This window comes from Rhamphochromis longiceps, linkage group LG11 (genome assembly GCF_057381845.1).
Source record: "Rhamphochromis longiceps isolate RC_006_pf linkage group LG11, R_longiceps_female_GT1.1, whole genome shotgun sequence".
Lineage (NCBI taxonomy): Eukaryota > Metazoa > Chordata > Actinopteri > Cichliformes > Cichlidae > Rhamphochromis > Rhamphochromis longiceps.
The window spans coordinates 28,539,373-28,558,535 of NC_140567.1; the positions used below are offsets into that span (position 1 = coordinate 28,539,373).

Below are 19,163 nucleotides of genomic sequence, written 5' to 3' on the forward strand. Positions count from 1 at the left end.
TTCCGACATGAGATGCCGGCCAGTTTATTTCCTGTACAGCCTAAATATTTAGTGTATTGAAAAAGCTGGCACATTCTTTCATTATTTACATATTCGTTTAACACACATTACTTTTACTTGATGCAGCCAGTAAACACAAAACAAACAAAAAAGGCATAGTAAAAGTAAAAGATACACAAGGTGGTAAAAGTAAAAAACAAACAAACATCCCACTTGGCTCTTTTAAATAGATTTTTTAAAATACTGATAAAAATGCATTTATCTCAAAAGAATTTTTGAAAAAAAAAAGTGTCACTAGCCTGTACTCCTGGAGCTAAGCGCTGATTCCGCTCGCACACATTAAAACGTAACGGACATTGTTGCCAAGACAACCCAAACAATGAGCGTGAACTTTATGTAACTAAACGCTAGACCAAGAAGTTTCAGGTTTTACTGTATAAGTTTATTCTATTCCTCTATTGTAAACGACAATGATTCCTCCAGCTGACACGCTGCTGAAATACGACAATCCAGTTCTGGTCAACAAAAGCACAGACAGAAAATCACCAAAGGTGAGTTTATCGAGCCAGCCGTGTTTATGGCACAAGTCTCAGGGATAGATTTGAGATTAATGTAAAAGTTATGCTATCCAAGATCCCGAGAGTCTGATTAAAGCTTAATGCAATTATACTTACATCCACTAATATATTTGCATGCATACACAGTTACAAGGTGGTTCTGTAAGGTGTATTTTATAATAGATTTACGAAAATGTATCAGTCATTTAAAAAAATCTAATCAGGGTAATAATATGTTTGTCTGATAGTTTATGAAACATCTGTCACTACAGGGACGCCCTTTGAAAGTAAGCCCTCAGCAGCCCATTGACTCTACACCTGTTCCACCACCTCCTAAACCAAAATCAGCATCTACTGAGGCTACTAAGCAGGAAAATGAGGAGCTCCTCAATTCAATCCTCCCACCCAGGTAGAGTTTTTTCTATCCATAGCGTGTTCTTCAGCAAGTTCAGAACTTTACAAATTTTCCTCTTACAGGGAGTGGATGGAGGGAAACCAACTGTGGGTGCAGAAAGTATCCAGTACACCTTGTACGAGAGCAGATGTGTTGCACCTAGAAGAACTCCTAAACACAAAACTGCAGCAAAGACAGGCCAAAGAAACAGGAATCTGCCCTGTCCGCAGGGAGCTCTATTCCCAGTGTTTTGGTAAGGAAGAAGCTGAGATGTTGCTGATTATAGAAGGTAGAATCAATACACATAAATACAATAAATCACATAAGTTTTTTTGTCATTCTTTTTCTTTTGAGATGAATTACTCAGACAGGTAACCATCAACTGCGCTGAGAGGGGTATGCTATTGTGGCTGGTCAGAGATGAGATTCAGATGACCATTGCTGCCTACCAGACCGTGTATGAAAGCAGCATAGCTTACGGCATGAGAAAGGCACTGCAGGCTAAGAAGGGCGAAGCTGATATGAAAAACAGAGTAAGGATATCAGGTTCCTTATGAGTTACAAATACAGGGTCACAATATATATTTTTAATACTAAGCAATTTATAGATGCTGGGAAACTTACTTCGCCACTCATGTAGTTCAGCTGTCATTTAGCTAGGAGTCCAGCAGAGAGCACAATTTCTCTATTTTACAGTTACTGTACAATGACAGTGGCTGCAGTGCTTTTTACAGGATTGACCCTGCATCAATAACAAACTCACACGTATGCGTTGTTATACGGGCAGATTTTGGAGCTAGAGAACGAGAAACAAGAACTGAAGAAGGCGCTGAATGAAGAGAAGGCTAAATGTGAAACAGTTGAGAAGATAGAAGCTGAAAAGCGACAGCTAGAGGAAAAGAGGCACGATGACGAGATCCAGTTCCTAAAGAGAACCAACCAACAGCTTAAGGTGACTTTTTCAATTACATATCAGAGAATAATTCTTGTAGATTGTGTTGTCTAAAGATTTCTTAACCACCCCTTTTTTCTTTTCAGGCTCAACTGGAAGAGATAATTGCACCAAAGAAGTAAAAAAACAAAAACAAACAAACACTTAGCTGGCATTTCTCTGTACAAGATTGTGTTCACTTGTAATTCATCTTATTGCTTAATGATACATTAAAGTAAAAACTTAGTGTAATTTACAAATGTTTTATTGTTCTGGCATAACAAGTACACTTCAAACAACTACTGCACATTGCTCTTGAACGTCAAGAGAGCAGTACACTTGTATATGATGAATGAAATGTCATTCAAATACAGTTCTGCACTGAGGGGACAAAGTTACAACAGTCATGAAGATAAGGCATCAAGTTGATTAAGACCACCTTAGTGTTCCACCTTCTGCCAACCTTTTTTTATCCCAATAAAAATAGCTTCAGGCTAATTTAGATACAGATTTCTTACATGTGTGTTTTATTTTATTCAACTCCAGTCTAGTGCTTCGATTTCTTGGTATTTTGACCTTCTGTGCCTGATGCTGGGATTTTTTTGTTCTTGTTCTTCACATTGTGAGTTTCATAATAACGTACGCCAACTTTCTTCGTCCTCTGAGCACGATCCATTGCTCTTCTCTGTAGAGAAAGAAAAGAGAAACAGAAGAGGAAAAAAAGTGAAATCTTCTTCTAAAAAAGACCAGAGCTTTTCATTTCCAATGTTACATCAGTAAGAAGAACATTCACCAGAGAAATCTGGCCTGTTTGACATCAGAGAGAACAAACACCGCATACCTGTTTAGACGTGAGTCTGTTCGGCTGGGCCAGGTCCTCACCCTCCTCAGCTTTCCTCTTTTTACCCCTCTGGTTTGGAGCTGAATTCAAAGAAAGATGAACAGATCTGATGTCACTGCCTGAATGTTAACTTGACGTACCCATTCAAATCTAAAGTTTGTGCAAAATATCAAGTTGATAAATATCAGTAATTGATTATTCTGTTGGAACTGCAGAAGGTTTATTGGACCTTAACCACATCTGATAAAGCCTTTCCCAAATTATTTTTACATCCAGAACCATACAAAGTCATAACAAACAAGCTGACTGACTACCTTTCTTCTGTGCTTGCTTAGTCGCTGCTGACTGTTTAGTCTTGATGTCTGTGAACACTTTGTCAGAAAGCGCCTTAGGTATCCTGTCCAAAGAAATGGAAAAAAGTAAATCATTACAAAACAAGGCAAACAGTTTATCCCTGTTGGGGTCAGCTGAAATGAACAGTAATTAAATTAGGCTCAGATTAACTATACAGCGGTTACTTGACTTTGTTCTTCAGTGTGTGCTGAAATTCAACACAAGCATTAAAGAACACAAAAGACACAAACGTTATGGCATCAAAATGATCACTGCTAGTCATCAGCAGCTTCAAGGCTGGTTAGCACGGACCACCTAAAATGCGTGGCATCTCTATGTCTGACAACTTCACATTACGTTACTGGACGAAACACAATGGTGGCAGTACACAAGACAAAGAAAATATGCGAGTGAGGTTTGGGCTTGAGCAGACTGACCGGATTGCAGAGAAGCGATTGGATTTGGCTCGGTCCAGAAACTGCTTGTACTTGGCGATTTTCACATCCAGCTCACGTATGACCTCCCGTGAACTCTTGCTGCCGTTTGTCTTTTCAGTCTGAGAGGTTGTGGGCTCAGAGATGTCAGTCACTTCATCAGCTGGTTCAACGCTTGTCGCATCTTCCTCTTTGCCTTCGTTTTCCTCTGTGCCCTCATCTTCCTCACCATCAGAGCCAGAAAAATCTGACATGTCCAGATCAGGCATGTCCATGGGAACTAAGTCTTCCTCGCTGAACTCTGGAGCCACACTGATTTTGCCAAAGTTTTGTCTGACATTAGCCAGAATCTTCTGGACCTGTTCCTTCTGTCTCTGCTGTTCTTCCTCACGTTCCTCTGAGATGGCGTCCGGATTGTCTGGTTGTTCCTTCTGCACATGCTCTACTACCTCCGACGGTCCTGCAACTGGCAGTGGCTTCTCATCCTAGCGAAAACACAGCAATAAAAACAGGTTTACACTGAGGGCACAGTTTGGTGCGCTTAAAAAGCCCTAGAGAGAAATTCAGTGTAATCTTACCTCTTGATCTCCTTCAGGTCCAGGGGGTTTCACAAAGAAGGGGATACGTCCTCTCTGCCAGTCATTCAATACCATTTTAGAGACTGTGGCGAGATCTGGCTCACCGCCCTGTACAAAAACAAGAAGAGATTGCTAAGACATCTTAAGACTTAGTGATTTAAAGCTGAAGTAGGCAGCAATAAATAAATACATTTAAAAAATATATATATATCTAGTGTTTCAGAGGCAGCTGTAGCCCTGCAGCTCTTCTGGACTCTATTTTCAGACTTAAACATTTGGCAGTGAAAGGAGAGAGTCCAAGCAGAAAGAAAGTTTGGCGGTACAATCAGTTAAGCAGAGAGTTTCCATCTGGTAAATAAGAGCTCATCGTGTCCTATGTGGAGAATGAAGTGAATGTAACTTTTTTAAATGCATACACAGCACATACATAAGACCCAAGCTCTTCAGGGGGGGAGGGCTGTTTTTGTTTCAGTCCTGCCTTCTCTAGATTTCTGCCTACGCCATATTTCAGAGAAAATGTCAAGACAGTACAGCATTTTTAGAGAGAAATAAGGCTCAAGGAGAGTCCTAAATTCAAATACATGGGAGAAATGTGCAACAATGAAGTTGGTAGGAACACAACTTTAAGGGGAAAAATGTTTGTAAAACCTGCTTTTGCAGCAAAGTCAGCAGTCATTAACTTCCCCACAAAACTACACAGAGGCATTAAAACACTTGTTTCTAGAAAAACAGCACAATAAATACCCAAGCTGAAAAATAAACCTTAACCATTACCTCTTACACATACAATGAGTTAAAATGCTCCATTGTAGCTATAAAATTATATATTTTTTATATCATCAGAACTTATAAAGCAAATGTTTGGAAAAAATATACAAAGCAGTTTTCAAGTATAGCCTCTAAATAAGAAAATGAACCTTCAAAAGTTTCCCTGTGCGAAACGCCAGTTTCTCAAGAAAGTCATCAGCACAGTTCCAAGTAGGGATGCGGTAGGTCTTCTGAATGTATTCTGGTTTGGCCCGCTCCAGTACTGCACCGATGTGCTCCTCTGGGTTCTTGATCTTTTCCACTTGAACCTTTGCAAAAAGGGGAAAGAAAAAGATGAGTACTTTAAGACGTGAACGCTGACTTTAAGGGTGAAATGCTGAACCTCGGATGCCCCACAAGGATCCCGAGGATCAGAAATAGAGCAGATAAAGACATTTTTAAAAACAGTTGGGTATTAGTATTATGAAGCCCAAACCACTTTAAAGTCTCAGTTCGTTATTCCCCGAATCCTCGAGACTGTTAAAAATACAACATTAACAGTTCGGTGAATTATACTAAGTTACCAGGACACCATTTCTCGGATCTGTGCTTAGATTTTCAGATGTTATTGTTTTTCCTAGTTTTATGGGAAGTCCAAATAAATTCACCCTTCTTATTATACTGCAGTGGCAGACATTAAAAAAACTCAAATTAATTAATAAAAAAAAAAAATCAATTGGAATAAACTTTAAAAAACAGACTTACTACTCCTTTCAAAACAATATCAGATTCACTGTCTTCTGAGGGGTAGACAACACCAGGGCAGTCAATGAGGAAGATGCGCCTCATCAAAGTGATGTACTGCCACACCTTAAACAAAAGAGAGAGAAAGATTAACGCTGTATGTGTGGTCCATGAAATTCTGTTTCACAAACGATGAGAAACACATTTCACCTTGTTGGTATCATTTGATATAAAATCTTAAAACAAGGAAAAACTGCTGAAAGAATTATAAGTGGGAAAGCAAAATGTACGTGATCTATGAAAGTGCTACGGATCATAACCTTGTTTGGCTTTCGTAATTGCTGAGTATGTGCTGAGAATAAAACACAAGGTGGGAAATAAAGCACTGCTGGCCACAGGCCTATGAGAGTCACTGGATAGGTGTGCAGAAAAACTGCTCAGTTACAGTCCAAGCTTACAATTTTGGCTCTAAACGTAAAGCCATTTTCCCCTGACTTTCCCCTTGACCGGTCTTTGTACGCCAAGGTTTCAACCCTTCATTTGTTTCCAAAAAGGATAAACAGATGAAGAGAGAGGAAATGAAGGATAAAAAATGGTTGTTTTTACTCTTTTACTCTCCACTTAGTTTTTCAGTTATATTTTTAAAAACAGAGGGTAGACTGCTTCTGTTATTGAAGCCATCAACATTAAGCAGCAACGGGACTTTGACTAAACCCAAAATATAATCATGTGAACCTAACTACTGTATAGTTAATACGATACATTGATTTTACCTTCGTTTCTCCAGCGAGGGGTGCAACATTGCAAACCTTCTTTGACCTCAGAGTGTTGATGATCGAGCTTTTTCCAACATTTGGATATCCGATGAAACCCACACTTATTTGTTTTTTGTCTGTGTGGAGCTGCGTGAGGGAAAAATAAAGTCAGGAAGTCTTTGTCTGTCCTCTTTGAAGGGATGTAATTCCTCTGTTGTCTCTTTCAAGCTTTTCTCAAGTATGCTGCCAGGGCAGTCAGGGCAATACATAATCTAATGTTATGGTTGTAACTGTGTGGAACACAGCACAGTTTTGGGACAATGAAGCATTCTTTGTAGTTTAGCCTCTGTAGACCACCACAGTGGTGCTTCATTTCAGCTTTAATTCAAGTGGTTTAACAAAAATGCACCGAATTAAATGTTCAGGAATTACTGCCATTTTTATACACAGTTCCCCATTTTCAGAAGCTGAAAAGTAACCTCAGAAAGACAGCCTGAAGTCTAGAACTAATGGACATCACCAGATGCTGCATGTCCTTCTTTCACATGGTGTACCAGGCCTTTACTGCAGCTGTCTTCAGCTGCTGCCCTCTTTTGAAAAACAGCTTCAGTTTTGTCTTCTGTAACTCAAAAGCATGTTCATGTTGGGTTGAGATCAGGTGACTGTCTTGGCCAGTGAAGAATATTCCATTGATTTGCCTTGAGAATCTCTTGGGTTTCTTTTGCAGTATGTTTTGGATCATTATCCATTTGCGCAGTGAAGTGCAAATTCATTTTGCTACTTATATCAGCAGTCACACCATCAGTAAACACAAGTGGTCCATGTCCACTGGCAGCCATACATGTCTATGTTATGACATTGCTTCTACTATGTTTGAAATATAATGTGGGATTAATCAGCTCATGCGCTGTTTCTCTCCTTCTCTATACTTTTCTCTATCCATTACTCTGATAAAAGTTCATCTCGGTTTTCAGTGATTTGTTTTCCAGAACTGCGGAGACTCTTTCACATGTCCTCTGATATGGTCTAACCTGCCCTTTTAATGTTTGTAACCAGTGGTTTGTACCTTGTTGTAAATGATCCGAATAAGTTATCTGTTTAATTTGTCATGGAATAACAAAGGAACGGGACTCACCTAACCATGAAACTACCTTTCAGTCAATTAGCCAATTACATTTGAGCCTCTGAAAATGGGGGACTGTATATGGATGTGATTTATAAAAAGTTAATGCAATACTTTTGGTAAACCCCTTGATTTAAAGCAGACAGCCTGTCAATCTTCAGTTACAGCTTGATTGAAACTCCACTGTGGTGGTTTACTGCAGCTAAATTAATATATTGTGTCAATGTAAACTACTTAAAGACCTAAAAGCATATTTTACAGTTTAGTAAAGTGTTTAAAAATCGAAAGGAAATATGATGCAAAACAATAATAATGCACAATTGACAAACCAATGTAGCTTGTCATCAAACAGATATGTTTATTCCAATGTTTGTGATTCTAACATTAACACATTAAATACTGCTCATTAAATGCCTACAGTGTCCCAGCTAACCTAATTAAGCATCAGATATTGTGTTCACAGCTATATACACATTAAGTTGTTACAAATTACTACCAGTTGACAAATCTATTATCTTGCACAACAACATGATGATAAATGTATTTTTTAAAACTCTATATAATAAAACAACTCAAATATTTTATTTGTGAAAGTTTTTGCATTTCGAACAAAAAGCATTTCTTACCTTGCCAAACTGCCTGAGCAGCTGGATGAGAGAGCCCTTACCAAATGAGTTTGTGAGGCTGGCGTGGAAAGCCAAAGTGGGATATTCTTGAGACAGAACAGCCACCCAACGTTTCTGGTTTAACAATGAGCAGAGACCAAGTTTAATACTAAGAAAAGCAACTACAACCAGTAATACAGGAAACCAGGGGGGTGTGCTGTAAATATCTTACCGTGACCCAGGTGGGCACAAGGTCACACTTGTTTAGAACAAAGATCAGATGTTTCCAGGATTTCTCTTTCTTTAGATACGTTTCAATGCTCTTAGACCGTGTTCCCATAGGATCTCGGGCATCCAGCACTTGGATGATGACATCAGATGAGTCAATCACCTGTAAAAATAAAAGAGGACTCGAGAATGACCACACAACACTTTACTGCACTAACATACTACACAAGGTGGAGACGATACCTTGTAAAGTTCTCCCCAGATTCTCTTGGACTGACCCTTTTTGAAAATCTCCTCACGTGCTTCCGCCCTTTAGTGAATAAAAAAGTAGCAGGGATTTAACGACACTTTAAATGCATTTAAAAATGCATTTAAAAACAAAAAAAACAAAGAAAGAAGAAACAAAAAGAAAATTCTTACCGGACCCCTGTGTCCTCGGTAACCAGGTCTTTGTCATTTTCTGCATTATAACTTAGGGCTGAGGCCTCAGCTTGCTCTACAAGGTCCTTGACATCGCCCACAACAAGACTGGGCCTCTTCCTTTGAGCCTTAGGTCCAAAAGTGTTCTCAAAACCCTCCGTGTCTAGAATGTGAACCTTAGAGTTCTGCAATTATAGAAAGATAGAACATTTTGTGATAAAAAAAAAAAAAGTTTTTATATTAACAGTGAATAGCTCTGCCAGCAATATACTTACAGCAGGACCTTATATCATTTATTTACAAAATCAGATAGAATTATGACTGTGGTTTTATTAAGTTTGGACTTTGTTCTTTCCAGCATGAACAACACACTTAAAGGATCCAGATGTTGAAGCTGGACTGCAAAATCCATTTAAATTTAACATTATCATGCTGTATTTAAGCAGAGAGGAAACATAAAGCTCTTTTTTTTCCAATGTTAAAACACAGTTTGTGATACAGTCACAAACAGCTCTCCAACAGTTTCAGTCAGAAACACACAATAAATGAATATATTAAACAGAACACCCAAATATGCGACAAAGCCAGTGAAACAGCAAAGACTATGCCAGTGCTGATTAAGTGTTCCAGCGATCTTAAAACACACGCCATACCTCTATTGCAAAACTGCCACGAGGGGTGGAGGAGCAGGTTAGTCAGAAACAACACTGTTTACAGCCTCAGGTCACCTCAACTATCTGCCAAGAGGTCCTACAAAGCACTCTGGTTGTTTGAAAACACATTTTTCTGACTGAACCACTGGCTCTTGCTTAATTTGTCTGCCTTTTGGAGCAATATCATTCCACTGGTCATTCAGTGATCATACATTAAGATTACAGAGCACTTTCATACTTTACTAGCACTTCTGTGCCATTTAGTTACATAATTGTAATATTAATAAAAATAATAAAAGGTCATCTTCTGGTAACCCGGTGATGAATTAAGAGATTATTTTGAACTCTTTCACACTCTAAGAAATGCCTCAACTTCATGAGGGACTATAGCACATGGCACAAGAACAAGAACTGGATTTTATTTAGAACTGTGTTGGTTATGTTGAAGGGAAAAAAAATCCAAGTCTGGATGAAGGCAGCTCTCTCATGCCTAGCGTAAGCCAGTACATTCAGGTTCACAGTAGGGCAGAGGAAAAATTGTATGAGGATTAAAGTGAGTCCTCTTATTCGTCTCACCTCATGAAGCCTCAAGAAAGAGTTTACTCACACAGACGAAAATAGCTATGATCTTTATCTGCATTACTTACTTTAGTCATTATTAAACGCATTCCACTTACTGGTTATTTCCTACTCAAATTTTAAACATGCCACTTGTTAACCCCTTTAAAAGAATCACTCTCTTAATCCCACTGTCGTAAGCAAGTTTAGACCCATGTGCAAAGAGCTATTTATATTTAAGCTTACAGAACACTTTAAATCACATACTTTATTTATTAATAACATAATCTTTGATTTTATTTTTATTTATTTATTTCTTCTTGGGGGGGGGGGGGGGTTAAATCCCGTTTTTACTATGCATCACTACGACTGCCCCAGTCAGCTACTGTATCAGAAGATACACCAGACCACAACATCTTATAAAGTAACGTGAAGAAGTGTGTTTGCTAGAGCAGTTTCGGTTGATTTCCCCCCCCCCACATGTAGCCCTTTACCTTTGATGTCTGTTTGCTTCGCTGAAATAAAAATAGGATACCCCAAAATACCCTGCAGCTGATTTACTTCAAATCCATGGAAACTTTTAGCCTCAGCACGAACCACATTATTAGTTTCTCTTTTATTGAGGGTGCGTTGCTTATTAATGTTTGAAATAATGCAATGTCTAAGTTATTTTTAGACTCCTTACATTCTCAGCTGACCAAACAGCCTTACTTGCAAAGACAGCTATCTAATATTAAGTTATTCCTTTCTTCTGCGGCCTTGTTCTTTAAACATTAATTTTGTCACAGGCTCTGTGCCGACTTTCAGGTACACTCCATCCACACGGAAATAGAAAGCAGTGTCAGATGAAGTACACTCCCTGGCATCTGCAGTTTCAGAATCAGAATCAGAAGACTTTATTCACCCCCAAGAGGCAATTAAGAAGTTGCCTGTAAAACTCTGAGAAAGCAAGCTTAATAAATGCTGCCATTATACTGTTATCAATGCAATGCACTTTATTTTGCCAGGCTATTAACACATACTTGGAAAAGTGATATATTACATCCATCCTTGCTGACCTTTATTAAAATTCTGAGGTAGCCGATAAAGACTCGCCTCCACACCACAGCTGGAACCACCTAACTCCCCATGTGCTGCTGTTAGAGATCCTGGAAGGCTTACTTGTGTTTTCTTACTGCAGTAGTTGGCCTTTGTTGTCTGGGTCCCTACGCCCAGTAATGCCATGGTTAGACATCTCAGGCAAGCAAACTGTGTGTCCTCTTTTAAATCTCTTGTTTTTGTTTTTTACCCTTGTTGGCACAATTTGTTGTTTTGCTATTATTTTGTTATCATGTTTAGATCCCAAGGTTTGCATTTTAATTATACAGTTAGGTCTATACCTGACAGCGTTTCACATCCAGTTATTATTATTTATTTTTTCTGAGCCTCTGAAAATGGAAGACTATGGATAAAAATACATGTAATTCCTAAACAACAAATTCAATATTTTTTGTTAAACTCCTTGAATTAAGATGTCACCTCTGCAATTCAAACACATCTCAACTGCTTCATTTTAATTTCAGTGTGTTGGTGGTGACTGTTCATAACAATACATACATATATAATAAAAATCTTACAAGAATAAGCTTTAAAGCCTTTATACTCACATGGGCTTTGACTCTATCGTGCAAAAGGGACATAGGCAATTTGCTTTGTCTCATCACCACACGATATGGATCCTTCTTTACTGCCTCCATCTCCTCCTGGAATTTCTGGAGGGATGACTGCTTGATCACACGGGTATTTGCTTAAATACAGAGTATAGAAATATGGGATAGTCATATAATAAGAATAAAAATGATATGGTATTATTGTAGTGAACATTTTATTTTTACAAATTCAACTGACAATATTTCAAACAAGAGCAACATATGAGCAAATGGTATTACCTCCAATTTAATTAATTTACAGTATACACTATAACATACACAACAGTAAAGACATTTCTCACCAAACCATTTGATGTTAGGTTCAACTCTGGCAACAGTTCCCGGAGCTACTGTGGACTGGTACTGTAAAGGTTTGACGACTTTTCCACGGCTATCACTGTGGACAAAAGATCTCTTTAATTCTTGACACATCACTTACGTTACATTGTAACAGTAAACTATATCAATAAAAAAGAAAAGAAAAATATTTGCTTACCATCTTTGTTTTTGTCTGTACATATTCAGGCGCTTGATAGTGGCTCGGTCCCTCATGTTGTTTCCACCAGCACCTTTGGCTCGATCTGTCGAATAAATTTATGTTTACTTTAACGGCTCATTAACGAAACCCACATGTTATTACAATGCACTTACTTGTTAGTCAATTTATTGCAAGGGAAATACCATATTTATAATCAACTAAGGCCTCTGATTTTTTTTTAAGGACCGTGCAACAACATTCATGTTTTATTACCTTAAACAGTTTTAAATGTGCTGAACAAATGACTGGGTTTCAGTGTAAGGTGCCGGTATAGTGCTGTTAACAGCTTATACAAACACGTAACTTTATAATTCCTATCAAGATATACTGCATTGCTAGTTATGACTACTAACCAGACACACCGTACACGTTCATTTTTAAAGGAGCATCATTTTCCACCCCAAGATTGCAGCTCAGATTTTACCGTAAATATGTTTAACTTTCATAAAACAGGTGTTTGACACGACAAAACTTAAAAGGCTATATCTTCCTACAGTACGCAACAGTGTAAGTTAAGTTTTAGATTCATCACACCGCTGTGAAGTCTTATTTTGATACGCAACGCTATTATTATCTAAAATAACGCAAATATGACTTTCTCTGACAATGACTAGCAACAATTAGCATTAGCTGTAAACAAGCAGTTTGGCTAATGGGAGAGTTAGCTCACCGGGGTTGCTGCTGGATGTTGAGGGGTTTATTGAGCTTTTCCCCTTGTACCGTGTCTTCACCATGTTGCCCTCTTACTCGGTAAAGCCTTCCACAGAAAAAAAATACGAAGGTGTCTGAACGGCGATGTTTTGTTGCCGTTATTCCCCTCAGCTCGAAAATGTACACCCTACACGTGTTCTTAGGGTGAACAGGAAGGACATCATCAATAGAGCGACGGAGGTGAGAACCAATCAGAAAGCTCCTGCGTGCGTACTTAGGCTGTGTCCCAATTCAGGGTCTGCACGCTTGAAGTACGCGCACTACGCGTACTACGTACGGTGCGTACTATAAGTACGAGAAGTGCGGAAGTGAGAGTCTTGTGAAATGGGACGGTCTGGCCTTCGTCGCGCTGTTCAGGTTGCCTAGCAACCATGATACTAACCGCGAGAAACGCGAGATAGTATGACATAAATGAAGGAGAAAAATGTTTTGTTGGTCATTTGGTCATTCATTTTTGTCATGACATAACTTTGATTAGTTGAGTATCTGAGGCTGAGACTACGGGACTGTAAAACATGATTGTTGGGCTTCATTTCTGTACTGAACAGTCAGTTCAAGAGTAGTTAGTAAATAACAATTAGCTCTTGTTGTTCATGAGACTAAAGTCATCTCACTGTGGTAATGTAAATATAATATGGCCAATATTATAGTATTGTCAGATATATATATATATATATAAAACAAATTTCCCACGTGTGGGACTAATAAAGGTTATCTTATCTTATCTTATATATATATATATATATATATATATATATATATATATATATATATATATATATATATATATATATATATATATATATATATATATAAGCTAGGCGAGTGGCTCCAGCAGATCCCGGGAATAACATCGGAGATCTCTGTCCAGAAGAGCGCAGTCCTGGGAACAGCTAAGATACTGCGCAGGACCCTCAAGCTCCCAGGCCTCTGGTAGAGGACCCGAGCTTGAAGGATAAACCGCCCGCAGGGGCGTGCTGGGTGTTTTATATATATATATATATATATATATATATATATATATATATATATATATATATATATATATATATATATATATATATACATATATATATATATGTGTGTGTGTGTGTGTGTGTGTGTGTAGAGGCTGAAAGTACAAACATCACTAATGTCACATAACTTTGCCGACATGTGGCCAACAGCAATGTTTTAATGTTCTTCATTATTAAACATTCGCACATAAATAAGTGACGTCATATTGAGTACTTACAGTTCACTCTTCGGCCGCTCCCTTCTGCCGTATTTTGCGGCAAAATTATCCACACCCACCGCCGCGCTGTGAATTGTGGGATATATGGGACCACGAAGCGTGCACGGACCACGCTTGATATTTGGGGAAATCGACGGCGCATTTGGAGTATGCATTTGAAGTACACTTCGAATTGGGACAGCCGTCGTCGCGTGGCGGTGACGTAATCACACTTAAAATGCGTACTTGAAGCGTGCAGACCCTGAATTGGGACACAGCCATTGGCTGTAAGTAAAGCCTGGAGGGAAATTATGGTTCTGCGGTGGTAACGCGTTGTCAGTCCGTGGACAGCTACTAACTGTCTACCTGCAGAGGGCGTCTGTTGAAGTACAGGGTGGGCCATTTATATGGATACAGCGTAATAACATGGGAATGGTTGGTGATATTAAAGTCCTGTTTGTGGCACATTAGTATATGTGAGGGGGCAAACTCCTCAAGATGGGTGGTGACCATGGTGGCCATTTAGAAGTCGGCCATCTTGGATACAACTTTTGTTTTTTCAATAGGAAGAGGGCCATGTGACACATCAAACTTATTGGTAATGTCACAAGAAAAACAATGGTGTGCTTGGTTTCAACGTAACTTTATTCTTTCATGAGTTATTTACAAGTTTCTCTTTGTTCACAGCCATTGACATGTCGAAGAGGTTAACACGTGAGGAGCGGATCGAAATTGTGTTGATATCTGGTGAACGCAGTAACCGGGTCATTGCAGCAGATTTCAATGCAAGACACCCTACGAGACCACCCATCTCCAATGCTACAGTTAGCAAACTGCTTGCTAAGTTTCGTGAAACTGGTTCAGTGTTGGATTTGCCAAAATGTGGACGCAAGAAAACTGTCACTAATGAAGAAACATCAGTGGCTGTCCTAGCTTCATTCAGCAAGAGCCCACAGCGTAGCACTCGCCTCATGTCACTGGAGAGTGGCATTAAGTCGAACATGCATTCAGCGGATATTAGCTACTCACAAATGGCACCCATACAAACTCCAGCTACTGCAGCATCTCAACGAGGATGACCCAGATCGGCACACAGAATTTGCAGAATGGGCAAAACAAAAACTGGAACAGGACCCTCAGTTCACGCAGAAGATTTTGTTCAGTGATGAGGCAAACTTTTATGTGAATGGTGAAGTTAACAAACAAAACCACCGCTATTGGTCTGACACTAACCCACATTGGATGGATCCCTCCAAGACTGTTGGAACAACAAAAGTGATGGTTTGGTGTGGTATATGGGGTACAACCATAGTGGGTCCATTCTTCATCAATGGAAACCTCAAGGCCACTGGATATTTGAAATTGCTATATGATGATGTGTTTCCCTCTTTATGCACTGAAGCTGGCACGTTCCCTGAGTTTTTCCAGCAAGATGGTGCGCCACCACATTATGGGTGCCAGGTCCGAGCATTCCTAGATGAACAGTTTCCTGGAAAGTGGATTGGTCATCGTGAGCCAGTTGAATGGCCCCCAAGGTCTCCCGATCTGACCCCCTTAGACTTTTATCTTTGGGGTCATCTGAAGGCAATTGTCTATGGTGTGAAGATACGAGATGTGCAGCACCTGAAACTACGGATACTGGATGCCTGTGCTGGCATTTCTCCTGCGGTGTTGCGATTAGTGTGTGAAGAGTGGGAGAAGAGGGTTGCATTGACAATCCAACACAATGGGCAGCACATTGAACACATTTTATAAGTGGTGAGAAACTTGTAAATAACTCATGAAAGAATAAAGTTACGTTGAAACTAGAGCTGGGCGATAGAACGATAACGATATGTATCGCGATATAACTTTTTCTCGATAGAAAAATTCAACTATCGCGATAGACCTCGCCGCTCTTGTCCTCTTAAAAAACAAAAAAACAAACAAAAAAACCCCCAGCCAATCCAAATTAAGTAGCGCAGAGCCGAACCAATCACAGCCGCAGCGTCACGTCACGTGACTTGTTACGTACAGCACAAGTGCCAAGCCGTTTGGGAAGCAGCCAGCCACCGTACCGCCCGGGTAATGGAGGAAATGAGTGTGCCGACTAGAAAAATCAACCGAGCGTGACCGAAGGTTACCGAAGAGAAAACAGATGATGGTTCCAATGCCGGAGAGATTGTTGAACGGAAGAGCCATAGAAGTTCCGTAGTGTGAAGGTATTTCGGCTATTTCAAGTCTGACAAAAAACAGAGTAGCGTGCACTGTAAATTGTGCCGAAAGCAAGTCTGGAAATACAATAAACTGGTGCATGCTCAGGCTACGTCCACACGTACCCGGGTATTTTTGAAAACGCAGATCTTTCTATGCGTTTGCACCTTTCGTCCACACGTAAACGGCGTTTTTGGTCACTGAAAACGAAGATTTTTAAAAACTCAGTTTTTGCATTTACGTGTGGACTAGAACAATGGAGAAAACGCAGCGTCAAAGGTGTGCGCATTTTTTGACGTCTACAACACTGTTACTGTTAATTCTACTCTCTGCAGTGTTTAAATGCTTACATATACACACAGTTACTGTCCCTCCACACATACGACTCGGTTCTGCTTCTATGCCTCAGCTTTGTTTACTTTTTCCCACCGAGGCTTCTAGACTTCTGATTGGCCAACATTTCTGCACGGTTAGGAATCTAGCTCCACCTGCTGCTTTGGCATGTTCATAGCAGCGTAGCTGCCTTTATGTGTGGACGGGATTATTTTTAAAAACGAAAACGGAAAATCTCCGTTTTCAAAAATACCCGTGTACGTGTGGACGTAGCCTCAGTCTCTGACTGGAAGCGCTAATTCGTCATTCGGCTTTTGTCAGACTAAAGTAACTGTTAAAACTGTTTGAAAAGCTAAGCTATACAACAAGGAGAGATTGAGAATTTCCTTTTAGTTCTCAGTTTATTTGATATTGACAAAAGTTAGTCAGTTTTGTCTGTTCTGTAAAACAAACTAAGATTTATTTTTAGAATTAATATTTTGTTTCTAAGTGGAATTGACAATTTAGTAGTCTGTTTCGTTTGTTCTATTTTGAAACTTAAATGCTTTAAGATAAGATAAGAGATAAGATAGAACTTTATTAATCCCTCGGGTGGGTCCTCTGGGAAATTCGATTTCCAAAAAAGCACAGCACCGACAGAAGTTACAGTTACAGAATGTTATATATATATATATATACACACACACACACACACACACACACACACACACACATATATATATAAATACAGAGACAAATATAAATAAAATATACAAAGGGGATAAATAGAATAAATAGGAATAAAAAATAAAAATACAAGTGAATTGCACTTTAGCGGCTGCCTTTTGTGTAGTTTGCAATATTTGCATTTATTTATCTGAAAAAGTCTCATGTTCCTTAAGTACATCTACCCTGTTGAACTTATTATGGGAAATAAATATTTAAATAAAAACAAGCTGCTGATTATTTCACATTTTACTTGTGAGCAACGGCACATTTAAATCTTACAAATATAGTTATTTGGCTCATATCGTGATTGATATCGTTATCGCCTGAAATGAAAAAAACATATCGTGATATGAAAAAATCTTATATCGCCCAGCTCTAGTTGAAACCAAGCACACCATTGTTTTTCTTGTGACATTACCAATAAGTTTGATGTGTCACATGGCCCTCTTCCTATTGAAAAAACGAAAGTTGTATCCAAGATGGCCGACTTCTAATTGGCCACCATGGTCACCACCCATCTTGAGGAGTTTGCCCCCTCACATATACTAATGTGCCACAAACAGGACTTTAATATCACCAACCATTCCCATGTTATTACGCTGTATCCATATAAATGGCCCACCCTGTACATTGAAGTTTCTTAAGTTATCTACAGGCTGGGTGGATAGAAAGAAAAAAGCCCCACATCAAACAAATGTGCTTTTTTTTTTTTTCTTTTTGCGCTCCTGTGCTACAATCAACTGATTTCAGTTCCTAGAGGAGGAAAAAAGGTTGAGAGATCTGCAGAGAGACATTTTGATATTACTTTTATTTTTACTGCACAAAATGACAAGAGCGCAATGGCAAAGCGCAAACTGCATCCAGGGCAGAAGCAGCCGCATTAAGCGTGATTTATTGTAGTTTGTTGGGAGAGTGCAGGTGTTCGACTGCCCAATGTTGATTGGTTGAGAACGATACACACACACACACACACACACACACACACACACACACACACACACACACACACACACACACACAAAAGAAAAAAAATCTTCAAAGATCAAAAATTAAATAATGAAAAACACAGACAGTGGTCGCAGGGACACTTTTCAGTGTTTTCAATGCTCATGGACCAGTAGTAACACCAGCAAGATTGGCCCAAAGACTGGTCACATACTTTGTACACTGTCTCCATCTGACAACAGAGCTCACTGCATGTATACGGAAAGCGGACAGCGAATGCACTCTCTCTGCTCTACCATAAATTCTGCTTTTTATTGCTAGAAAAACTTCAGCTCTTTGCAAGCATCTGCACAGACAGGATGCTACAAAAAGCTACCACGGATCCCAGAGTAATGACAAAGCTCATTAATGGAGACCACAGTAGCCAGACCTTTAACTTCCAACAGGTAACGTAGGTTTTCTGTAGGGCAGGACATGCAAATGGGCATAATCCTGAGATGATTAACTAAGCATTTCAGTGTCCGCGAGCTTGCTAAGGTCCACTCTTTACAGATGTCCATTCGCCTTGTTCATGATAATACAAGCACTGACTATTAATGTTAAGCTAGCCAAAAACCCAGAGTGATAATAAAGCTTGAGTGAATGCCGACCTCAGCCCAGCAGCCAGACCCTGAACTTCAACAGGTAACAAATGGATAAACAGTCAGGCTGCGGCCTCTGTTCATCCATCCACCTGTTCATGTTTCTAAAGTAGAATCACTTTAAGGTTTTTAAGATCTCTTTGTGCTGGTTTTCATCTTTGCTTTGTGCTTTCAGCATTGGGTTCATACCTTAATACTAAGAGAAGCACCGTATGTGGGTCCTCATTGGAATCGGGATTTTCATTGGTGTGTGGGACTTTAGCCTATAGGTTAATATTGTTCAATGGTAATT

General features: G+C 39.3%; 2 protein-coding genes across 2 annotated transcripts; one reads left to right on the forward strand and one right to left on the reverse strand.

The window, feature by feature from the left end:
* Nucleotides 1-93: 93 nt before the first annotated feature.
* dnali1 (dynein, axonemal, light intermediate chain 1) lies at nucleotides 94-2,134 on the forward strand. The gene is made up of 6 exons (XM_085423489.1): nucleotides 94-551; nucleotides 830-966; nucleotides 1,035-1,204; nucleotides 1,306-1,484; nucleotides 1,739-1,903; nucleotides 1,990-2,134. Exons 1-6 carry the CDS (start codon nucleotides 471-473, stop codon nucleotides 2,023-2,025), a joined length of 768 nt encoding a protein of 255 aa, XP_085279615.1. The 5' UTR covers nucleotides 94-470; the 3' UTR covers nucleotides 2,026-2,134.
* gnl2 (G protein nucleolar 2) lies at nucleotides 2,125-13,014 on the reverse strand. The gene is made up of 16 exons (XM_085423486.1): nucleotides 12,798-13,014; nucleotides 12,086-12,170; nucleotides 11,892-11,986; nucleotides 11,548-11,687; nucleotides 8,691-8,875; nucleotides 8,514-8,580; nucleotides 8,275-8,433; nucleotides 8,064-8,177; nucleotides 6,333-6,461; nucleotides 5,581-5,685; nucleotides 4,986-5,144; nucleotides 4,069-4,176; nucleotides 3,494-3,975; nucleotides 3,038-3,120; nucleotides 2,724-2,803; nucleotides 2,125-2,567 (listed from the first exon to the last, which is right to left on the reverse strand). The coding sequence occupies exons 1-16, from the start codon at nucleotides 12,859-12,861 to the stop codon at nucleotides 2,430-2,432; spliced, it is 2,193 nt and encodes a 730-aa protein (XP_085279612.1). The 5' UTR covers nucleotides 12,862-13,014; the 3' UTR covers nucleotides 2,125-2,429.
* Between the last annotated feature and the right edge of the window lie 6,149 nt (nucleotides 13,015-19,163).